Here is a 12016-nt window from a genome sequence, read left to right on the forward strand (position 1 = left end):
TTGATTAGAATGGAATTCCATAATGAATGCCAAAACAAGGTGGTGTGCCCGAAGTGATGGAAACCACATGGGTAGGCCCAATCTCAAGATGAATGTGAAATATAATATTATATATATATGTGTGTGATTGATTGATACAAAACATGTCCTTTTCCCCCATGCATATCAACATCATTCTACCCCCCACCCCTATTTCTTCTTCCTATACAAGGAAGCCAGGCCTGTTTTCAACAATCACTCACACTTTTTTATAATCTAATCACTTTGTTACAAGAAAGAATATTACTCATAAACCCTAAGTAATTAGCATTTTACATAAGGAATCCAAGATAAATACCTCACTGGATGCATGGCTAGCCTAGCTCAAATGGCTAGTTGGATTGTGCTTGTGGGCTCTGTCATGCTTGCAGATACAACCCACCCATCGTTTTAATCACCTTCAAAAGTTCAAAACTACTGTAGCATGAGAAATTGACAAGTCATAACCTTAAAAATTGGATCTTCACTGACAACAACACATGATTTATATAATCTGCATAATAGAGATGTTTTTGAACAACCAATAAATTTCTTAATTTGTGTTTTCAAATCTAGCTAACAAGGTATAAACAAACAAATGAGAATGAAAATTTGAGTAAAGAGAACTGGCCGAAAGCCAGATCTTACCAATATTTTAGATGCACAAAAAAATAAACGCCGTTGCCAGGGATCGAACCCGGGTCACCCGCGTGACAGGCGGGAATACTTACCACTATACTACAACGACTTGCGTTTATTGGTTAATAATTATATCAATATATTTACAGATTTTAGTTTTCGAATTATTGGTACGTATAGATAGCAGTGAGATGAACTTTGAATTTTGAATATTATTCTTTCTTCTTTGGATTTGATTAACCCAATGATATAAACTTCAGTTATATATTAAGAATTTCATTTGTATAAATTTTTACACTACTTTTTAAAAGATTATTATATATTTTGTATTTTGTTACGTATAAGTTACGAACTAATCATTTTTCAATGAATAAAAACCTACTATATTTTGTAATATTGATTTTTATAGGAAGTTGACCATAGAAACTATTCATAATCTTATATTTTTGTTGAAATTTTTTTTTATTGATTAGAGTTCGAAACTAAAACGAATGTACCATTTCATTTATTAACTAGATGTGGTTCCAACTTATGTAACTAAAATAAATATAGTTATCTTTCATTGAAGAAAATATATTAATAATAAGGTATTATTTGAAAGTTTTAGAGCAAAATTTGATGAAGTAAAGAAATTATAAAAATTAAGAGAAGTACTAAATATAAATTTTTAGAATGACTCTTTACGACTCTTAATCAAATAAACAATATAATTGTTTGTAAGTTTTATAGAAGATTAAATGTGCCAAATGAAGATGGAATGAGTCTATAAGTAATTATTTATATTTGACATTTAATGTACAAATTAAATATTTTTAAAAATGTAACAAGACCCCGAGTCTCCTCACCTCACCCCCATATTTCTAAAAATGGAACCATTAAATTAAATAGCATTTTCTTGTTCACTATTGGGCCTTTTTTACATTGGATATGTGTTTGTAGAATAATGGCATTAAGCCCATTATCTCAATAGTTGTCAAGTGTCAACTTGTTTTTATTTTTCAAATGAATATATTGTACTTTAATTTTTTAGAATTGATCATTTCTTAATTAATTTGTGTTCAAAGAAAAAGAAATAAAAAAATAAGGCTGGATTGTAATGTAAGGTTGACAATTTAATAACGGCCTTGAGGTAACCAAACGAATGATCCGTTTATGACGTTTTTGACCGGGATGATATTTGTGTCGCCCGACTCGTCCTGATCTCATCATGATTCTTCCCCGAACACTATAACCACAATTAAATATATAAAATCGTAAATATATTTATTTATTCATTATATTTTATAAGTGTTTTAAACTTATTTCTTTTCAATATGTTAAATATATATTATATTAAAAAATTTATTTATATAATTTTATAATATAAAAATTTAATTACTTTTAGAAAATATAGTATAAACGATAATGCGCGAGAATTCTCCAAAATCGAATAGGAAGAGATGATAAATACGTTCTCCAATCCTAAGTCCATGTAACAACATTATTTCAGGTTTGTAGTCTTTGACATGGATCATGGATGATGCATGCCTTTGTTTAATATTGCTACAATTATATATCTCTTTTTTTTGCTTTATGTGTTTTTTCTTGTATATAATCACTTTTTAAGCTTATGTGTAGAGGGATTTATTAAAGATATCATCAATCACAAAATCTATTTTCACTAGGATGGTTCACTACAATGGTTAGCCAACTTCGAAAATAAATCTGGGTTAAAATTTAATTACTATTAACATTTTTTTTCTTCTGAAAAAATAACATATCATTATTAAAAAGCTTGGCTATTTTGGTTTATATTAAATTTGTTGTGTGAATATATATATGATACCAATCGGTAAAACATAATGAATGCCCTAGCTAGCTAGCTAATACCTTTTATCCAGCTCACCTTTCATCCTGTCATGAGCACAACAATTTTTTTTCTATATATATGTACGTTTCTTTCACACTAAAAAAAATGTATAATCTGTTGATCTCGATCATATATAATATGAACATTTCATAATTTTGTTACATTAATTAAAAGTTTTTACACAGAGAGTTTGAGTTCAAGAGACTCAACGATTTTGAGGTAGACAGTAGAGTAGGATTGCAAACCTCTATTTTTCGATAACTTAGTAGTGTAAGTAGTTAAAATATTTTATATATATATATATATATTTTATTATCTATAATAAAAAATAAGTCTAGTGATCCATTAAATTATAAAATTTAAGGGCTTAATTATATGTTTGTGTGAGGATCCTGGATTTTGGTGGGCTTTAAAAAAAAATTATAACAAGCTTAAAAAAAATTATAATAAGCTTAAGCAAAATATCGAGAAAATTTTGGATAAAACGAATAAATAAATGTAAGTTTTACTATTTTTTTAATAATTAAATAAATAAACAGTGAATTATATTGAAATTCTTTAAGAAATTAGGAGGTAATGTCACATTTTTATCATAAAAAATAAAAATTAATAAATTAATAATAAAAAAATACGGGTCCTGAGTTGATAAACACAATAATAAATGAATTTGAAAGCAAGGACGGACTTAGGATTTAGGGTTGGAATGAGCTTGAAAAAAATTAAGAGTGCGCTTAAAAAATAACGAAAAAATTATGAATAAAACGAGTTAATAAAGGTAATTTAAAAAAAAATTATAATTAGATAAAAACAGTAAACTATATTGATTTTCTTAAAGAAATTAGCTGGTATTGTCAAATCTATATATATATATTTTCAGAATAGACCACTACATAAATTCGTCCCTAAAAGTCTCAAACCATCTACATAAACATAATATGCCTATATATATATATAATTTAGTAAAAAAAATGTGTTCACTCTTAATAAAACACTCAAAACCTATAGAAACGTTTTCATTATGCCTTCTTCATATATATATATATATATATATATATATATATATATATATATATATATAATGAGAAATAAATAAAAAATAGTTATTATATGATATATTAACCAAATTACATGGAACTTATAATCATAGTATCAATGTTTGTATCGATCTTAACACTCTTTAGTCTTCTCACAATCTATGTGAATCTTTGTATATTAAATTCTATAGGAGCATTAAGTTAAAAAAAAAGAATAAGAAGATAACTTAATAAATTAGAAAAAGTAAATTGTAAATTAAAGTATAGCTAGGGATGATAAAATTACAAAGAAATAAGTTAAAAGGGATTTAATTATGTAATAATTGAAAAAATGCAGGTGATAAAGACAGGCACGAAGAAAACCCCAAAAAAAGACAGTCGTGCATTCATTTCATTACACTATACGGCAACAAACCTCATTAATTTTCTTCTCCAACATTACATTTTCACTTAATAATTCAGAATTTCTTTTTTGCCATTTCAAAATCTTACCCGTATCTATCAATAACACATTAATGTGTGATGTGATGTGATGGAATAAATAAATCATACCCATATTGACTATATATTTGATTAATTCAGAATTAACTAATGACAAATTAAGATTAATTATGTATCAAGCAAAGTGTACCATATTATATATCCCATCATGAAAGTCTCAAGACATATTGATTAAGGAAGAGGAATAATGGACAACCTTTTTGCCTTCTTCTTCTTCTTCTTGGTGATGATGATGATGGGTTTCACTTAATTTGATTGTTTGAGTTCATGAAACAACAGAGTACGTAAGACTTATCTGTTATGTAGAGGATTGGGTCCGGTGTAAACCTTTCTCTCCTCAGCCTGAAAAGTGGCGGCGCCAACGTTATTGTGACCGTTAATCCTATGAACTAGAGCATGATCATCAAATCCTTTGATGATGACCTTAGATTTGATTCTGTTGCCAACCGCCAAACAGGGTGTTGTTATTGAGTGAAGTTGCAGCAAGAGCAGTAGAAGGAGGGATAAGAAGGTGATTAATTCCTTAGCCATAATTCCCATCTTCTTCTTCTTCTTCTTGATGTTGGTGGAGCTTATGAAGCCATGGATCATGGGACAATTACTTAATTAATTAAGCATGCAGGCAGCTAGCTAGGTGAAGAGAAGGCACTTGGGCGCGGATTGAAGCTTAAATCTTGTGGGAAATAATAATAATGATGATGATAATATGCATGGGCTTTAAATGTTGTAAAAGAAAATCTGGTCTGGAATCTAGATATGCGTAAAATTAAGGTTTTAGGGTTTGTTGGGAACCTTTTTGGTGGCAGATTTCAGTGGCCCGGTTTTGTTTATGCTTCTTCTCTCTTCTCCATTTTCAAACACAAAAGGAAATAAAAGAGAGATCTAGAGAGAGAGAACTTGGAGACCACTTTGATTATTATGAATCAGATATATATTATTGTTTTGCTTTCAGTGGAAATTATCATCATATATTTACCCTCTCTCTCTATCACATGAAAGCAAAGAAAAAGATTTGACCTTTTACCCATATATGTGTTATTATTTTTCATCAAAAGATTATCCTAATTTAGAGAGAAAGGTAAATGTTTGTATATAACATTTTAATTTGCTGTAAAGTTATATTTTTTTAATTAAAAAAATTAGAACAGCATGATATATTATTTAGTTATATATTTTTTTAACAAAATATAAACCCTTCAACTTAGTCATTCTTAGTGAGATCAATTAATAATATTATGAGATATTGTTTAGTTTCATCTTGAATATAAATATATATATATATATATATATATTATTTTGCTAAAAGGGAAGGTATATAATATATAAAAGATATTTATAGTTTAATGTTACATCTCTCTCTTCAAAGTTTGAAACCTTTAAATGGCTCTGATAATGACTTTTTATAACAAAAATGGAGAAAATTAATTTCAATCATTAGAATTCATCTGCAATACCTAAACTAATATTAAAATAAATAGATTCAAAATGATAAAATCCATTGAATTTTTTTTAGATCATATACATTACATGTAATGTAGTAGAAGATACCAATTGGATGTTTTTAAATAATAATAAAAAAATCACCATTCTCAATTTTTGTCTTTACAAAACTCAGCCTAACAAGCTCAAATTTTAGCAAGTAAATTGAATCAATATTGAGCTATGTAACAAAATATAGGGGTATCTTCTCTCTAATATAGAAAAAAAGTAATTATTATCATTAGTGTGGATGTTTTTTAATCAAACAAGGCCTAAAAAGGTTGAACCAATCAAAAGATAATAGCCTAGTACTGTATTGAATCTTAATGGAAGAGCATTGAAGGTGACAATGAAAACAGAGAGCAAGCAATGTTAGAGTAGCAATTGAAAAGAAAGGTAATAAATGTTTGCAGTAATTTGTTGTCGTTGTCCATTGAGGATAAAATATCAAACAATTACCCACCTCCCAAAATTACCTTTTACAGTCATCAAACAATAGGTAAAAGTTAAAAAAACAACAACAAGGCTTGTATACCTCATTATTATGATCATTACACCTATAAGACCATACACTAATGGACCCCTTTCTTCAATGGGACATCAATTATTTCATTCAAAGTTTAATTACTGTTTAAACAATAAACATAGTATACTCCTCTTCACACAAATGTACTAGATTACTGACATTAATCAAAAGTACCTGACATCATTTGGTAACAAAGAGAAAGAGAGCTTATGCAGGAACAACAATGGAATCTGAGAGACAGTCAATGATAAGAGACAAGTAACTGCCCAACAGAAACAATAATATATTTTTACCATTTTAAGGGTTTCAGTGAATTACTAGCTTTTTTTTCACCATGGGAGAAGAATTTAGCCAAGTAATGGCACAAAGGTAATAATAAAACATTAAAACTTCCAAAACTCGTTTATGTCTAACAGCGGGTTTTATGTAATTATTCAAACGGAGGTCAAAGGAGACATGCCAGAAAGTGCAGCAGAGTAAACAAGAGGTGGTTGTGATTCTTCAAATCCTTCCTTCCTTCCTTACATCATCAATGAGATCCCTGAAAGTAACATGCTTCTTTGGTTAGTAAGACTGAACATGAGTTATTAGATACAGGAATGTGGAAAGAGAGTGAGAGCTAAACATGGTAAATGATATGGGTGTTAATTGTTATCCTCTCTTCTGTCGATGATGCAAAAGGGGTCATTTAAGTCACAGTTGAAGAAGAAGGGTAAAGTTGTGGTGATGCCTTCCTTATAAGAGAAGCAATAAATAATAAAGGAGACCTATCTATTCCCAATGATTCGTCATTTCCAATGTAAGAACTCTGAAAGTAGTTTCTGCTATTTTGATAGGCCTCACATGTTGTCCAATGACCTAAGCTGCTATAACTGTCTGAGGCCTATATAGCTTAATTAGCTGTCTGAAATGGCAAGGCATACTATATTCAATGCTTTCTCTCTTCATGCTAAGATGCATCATGTTTACAAGAAAGAAGAAACAAGTGGACCATTTCTCCTTATCAACCATGGCAAGTATAAACAGAATGTAGCTGAATTACCTCATGTTCACTGTGATCTCCGTGCCCGTCCCAAGGATGGCGCCAACCCTAAAATACAAAAAACATAGACTTAAGATAAAAGTAATAGTTGATGAAGTGTTGATTATCAATTATCACCCACTCACCAGTACAACAGGACCGTCTTTCTTTGCCCTGTACAGAACCCAAAACCTGGAAGTGATGCAACAAATTTTAGGACGTGAAGAAATTCATGGGGATTGATTGTCCCCTTCAAGACAGAACAAAAAAAATGCACAATTTTCAGTTAAATGGCTTAGTTCGTCTAAAAACCTACTTTTCCTGTGCAACAAATATATTAATATGTACAACTTACTGAATTATTAAAGAAATACAACATGTGGATCCTACAAAATGCTAGCAAACAATCAAATGCTTTGGAGCAGTCATCAACTGTAGTTCTTCCAAGGGAACCATATCTCATCATTCAAGATAAAAGAAATACAACAGGTGGATCCTAGAAATGCTAGCAAACAATCAAATGCTCTGGAGCAGTCATCATCTGTAGTTCTTCCCAGGGAACATATCTCATCATTCAAGATGCAGGTTGCTTCTTTTTCTTCTTGTGGCTACCTCAGTTAGATATTGTATCCAAATCTTAATGATAAAGATATTTCCAGAAGAAAAAGGAAGCCTCTCCTTCAACAATTTCTTGTAATTGAAAACAAACAAACAATTTTGTAGTCACTAGGACCATGTCTAGGAGGGTTCCTCGTGAACCAACTGTCGTGAGAATTTTTTAAGAGACCTCTACTCAGTCAACACCTGTTTTTGAGGAAACTCATCCATGTGCAAAGTTTTGTTTCTCTCTTTTGGTGGAAAAGAGGATTAAGAAATTGTCACAAGAGTTGAAAAGACTCTAAATGAGCATTACAATTGCATGACGAAAAATGGACTCAAGATCGCAAAATTGAAGCTCGATAAGGAAAAGCAAAGACTTTTTCCTGGTGTTAACTATGACACGGTAAAATGCCCAAACATGACTGAAGCAAAACATATATTGACGAGGGTCTCCAACTTCAAGAGGAATAGAGCTCGTGCTAGAACCTTGAGTTCAAATATTGAGATTCCAAGAGCAGCTTGAACATGAGAATTTCATTCTTTGAGTCTTTTTTTATGGTTTAATTTTCTGTCTTTATTGTGATTCTTTGACTAATTGATAGCAATTTTCACTATGAATCGTAATGTATTGTGATGTAATGAAAAGTTTTTTCTCCTTCAGACCATGAAACCTTTGCATTGGTTGTGATATAATGAAAAGTTTTTCCACCCTTTTAAAAACTCACATCTAGGATCTCTTGAAGCATAAATATAATTAGAAATAAAGAGGATATCTGCCCATAGAATTCTGAAATGGAGAGGATTTACCATTATATTATTTAAATGGGAAGATTGTCAACAAAGAGCCTATGATAGAAAAAAAAAAATGCCCATTGGTATCAAAGGGTAATGATGATGCATCTATACAACTAGTGTTAAACTGTTACTTCCACATCCTAAACCTATGATTTCCTATTTCTACAAATCATTTGAATAACAAAAGGGAAGAGATTGTAGTTGTAGGAGTCTTATAACATAGATGCACTTGTCAATTGACTTCCTCCACCACTGAAATAATTATTGAGTCTTTTATCAAATTAACTCCACAAAGCAGTCATTAGGAAATGAGCTTTGTTGTGTGAGTATGCATAATCTTGTGATCAATCAAAGCATCAGCCCATACTGATCAACATTTGAAGTTTGATAAATATTTTCCCAAATCCCTAATTTCAGTTTATGATCCCAATTCTTACCACAGTTTACACACGTCCAATATGATGAAACCCTAGACGACCTCAGTGTATTAATTCTAAATCAAAATCCAAATAAAAAAAACGATCTAATCAATCTTCTATTAAGAAGAGACACGCGAGATTGTACTATCAAAGTTCGTCGTTTCAAACCCTAACTAGCCAGAGGCATGTAGATTACAGGATGAGAATCAAAAGCACAATATATATATATGAGCAATCCAAATCAAAATCAAAATCAAAATCAGAAGAGGATGAGGCAATTGTGTTGAAAATGTTACCACATGAGGGCGCACATGCCCTTTCCTGTGACAGAATGCCAACGCTTTGGCTGATGCAAAGTCATTCCTTTGTAAGTCGTGCTGTGTCCGTCTCCATGGCCGCCGCCCATAGCTATCTCTCTCTCTCTCTTTCTTTCTCTTTCTCTCTCTGGGTTCGATCTTTTTAGCTAAATCCCTAGACGCCGACGGAAACCAGACCAGCAAGACCGGATGGATGGATGATCTAAGGCCTCGTTTGTTCTTAATGCTGCCAAATCTGACATCGTCATAACAAAGTAACAATTTTGCCCTTAATTTATTCTAATTACAGCATCTTAGCCCTTAATCATTGAATTATAATTCAATTTTACCTATAAATATTGGCCTACTTTCATTTTTGTTTTCTAAATAACAACAATAGAATTAGGGATAACATCTTTTTCTCAATATGAGATTACATACATAAGAAGTAAACAACACATTAATAAGTTAAATTCATAACTAGCTTTTCTAAACATTTTTTAACATAAAAGTATATATGAATATTTAAATTAATTAACCGAATTTATATCTAAATCAACAATTTTATTCGAATGTAATACTGTTTATGGATATTAAATTAAGTATAACCAATTATCTTTTTAAATGCATATTTTATTACAAAAATAAAAAATCAAACCAAACCAAATCTGCGAAACGCTCCAAAATTAATATAAAAAAAATAGAGTATTGATAAACCCAACGAATGAGTAGCGAAAGCAAGGCCACGAATCCTTTCTCTCTCTGAAACGCATCATTTATTTCTCTTCTCGGGCTCCGACTGCATTTATTTCTCTTCTCCGGCTCCGACTGCATTTATTTCTCTTCTCCGGCTGCATTTATTTATTTTTACGGCAGCATTTACTTCTCCATGGTATCCTTTTTAAGGATCTTTATTTTTTTTTGAATAGATCTAGGGTTTAGATTTTATAGATCTAGGGTTTTGATTTTACAGATCTAGGGTTTACATTTTACATAAGTATTTATGGATTTAAACTGTTTGAATTTTCAGGAAACCGAAGCACCGAACTTGAACAACCCAGTAGATGAAGAACTTAACCTGAACAGATCCACCCATGTTGAACCCGAAAGGTACCCTGAACAGATCTAGTGGTTTAGGGACAAGAAAGGGTCCTTTCTTGTCCCGAAATGGTTGGTTTCGGGACAAGAAAGGGTCCTTCCTTGTCCCGAAATGGTTGGTTTCGGGACAAGAAAGGGTCCTTCCTTGTCCCGAAATGGTTGGTTTCGGGACAAGAAAGGGTCCTTCCTTGTCCCGAAATGGTTGGTTTCGGGACAAGAAAGGGTCCTTTCTTGTCCCGAAATGGCTGGTTTCGGGACAAGAAAGGGTCCTTCCTTGTCCCGAAATGGTTGGTTTCGGGACAAGAAAGGGTCCTTCCTTGTCCCGAAACGGTTGGTTTCGGGACAAGAAAGGGTCCTTCCTTGTCCCGAAATGGTCCCGAAACGGTTGGTTTCGGGACCCAGAAGGTGGTTTCGGGACCCGAAAGATGGTTTCGGGACCCAAAATGGTTGGTTTCGGGACCCGAAAGGTGGTTTCGGGACCCGAAATGGTTGGTTTCGGGACCCGAAAGGTGGTTTCGGGACCCGAAATGGTTGGTTTCGGGACCCGAAAAGGGTGGTTTCGGGACCCGAAAGGGTTGTTTCGGGACCCGAAAAGGGTGGTTTCGGGACCCGAAATGATTGGTTTATGGACTTTTTTCTTACGGTTTCACTTAATTTTTGCAGTCACATTCCTAGTGTTGGAATGACATTTTCCTCCGAAGAACAACTTCTTGAATTCTACACATCATATGCCCACTTAACGGGATTCGGCATTACCAAATTAGGGAGCAAAAATGTAGGTGGTAAGAGGAAATACTTCAGCGTTGGTTGTGCAAAGAGTTTTCTGAAAGAATCGAAGTCAAAAAACAAGTTTCATCAGCCTAGACCAATAACGAAGACAGATTGTAAAGCAAAGATTAATGTTGTTGTTCGAAATGAAGGGGAATATGTGATAACAAGTATTTTTCTTGAGCACAACCATTCTTTAAGCCCTAAGAGAATACGTCATGTTAGATCCTACAAAGTAATTGACGGAAATGTAAAGAGAAGATTGGATACAAACGATGAAGCTGGAATAACTGTGGCCAAAACATTTCAATCACTTGTAGTTGAAGCTGGAGGGTATGAAAACATGTCTTTCGATGAGAGGACATGTAGAAATTACGTTACAGAAGCACGACGGTTGAGGTTAGGGATTGGGGATGCTGAAGCACTCACTAATTATTTCTTAAGAATGCAAACCAGGAACTCAAACTTCTTCTACCTTATTGATTTGGACGAGGAATCCCGAATTAAAAACGTGTTTTGGGCAGATGGTAGGTGCAGGGCTGCCTTTGAAGATTTTCATGATGTTATCTCTTTCGATACAACCTATTTGACAAATCGCTATGACATGCCTTTCGCTCCGTTTGTTGGTGTTAATCATCATGGTCAATCCATTTTGCTTGGATGTGGATTATTGTCTAGTGAGGATTCAAATTCTTTCACTTGGTTGTTTAGAACTTGGTTGGAATGTATGCATGATAGACCTCCAAATGCCATAATCACAGACCAATGTCGATCCATGGCGATTGCAATTGAGACGGTATTTCCTAAAACTCATCATCGATTTTGTTTGTGGCATATAATGAAGAAACTTCCTATAAAACTTGGAAGCCATACTGAATATCATCTAATAAAGAAGAGGCTGAAAAACATAGTATACAATTCCATAAATATTCAACAATGTGAAGAAGATTGGAATAGATTAATTGAAGATTAT

The 12016-nt window shown here is 32.4% G+C and overlaps 1 protein-coding gene and 1 non-coding gene across 2 annotated transcripts; both read right to left on the reverse strand.

Annotated features, from left to right (window-relative positions):
* Positions 1 to 694: 694 nt before the first annotated feature.
* Positions 695 to 766, reverse strand: TRNAD-GUC. Its single transcript has one exon. It is a non-coding gene; the product is annotated as a tRNA-Asp (tRNA).
* A 5525-nt stretch (positions 767 to 6291) lies between these two features.
* Positions 6292 to 9394, reverse strand: LOC124928219 (NADH dehydrogenase [ubiquinone] 1 beta subcomplex subunit 2). Its single transcript, XM_047468752.1, has 4 exons — positions 9178 to 9394; positions 7214 to 7259; positions 7089 to 7136; positions 6292 to 6587 (listed from the first exon to the last, which is right to left on the reverse strand). Exons 1-4 carry the CDS (start codon positions 9285 to 9287, stop codon positions 6576 to 6578), a joined length of 216 nt encoding a protein of 71 aa, XP_047324708.1. The 5' UTR covers positions 9288 to 9394; the 3' UTR covers positions 6292 to 6575.
* Positions 9395 to 12016: the final 2622 nt, after the last annotated feature.

Source organism: Impatiens glandulifera, chromosome 2 (assembly GCF_907164915.1).
Source record: "Impatiens glandulifera chromosome 2, dImpGla2.1, whole genome shotgun sequence".
NCBI classification, from domain to species: domain Eukaryota; kingdom Viridiplantae; phylum Streptophyta; class Magnoliopsida; order Ericales; family Balsaminaceae; genus Impatiens; species Impatiens glandulifera.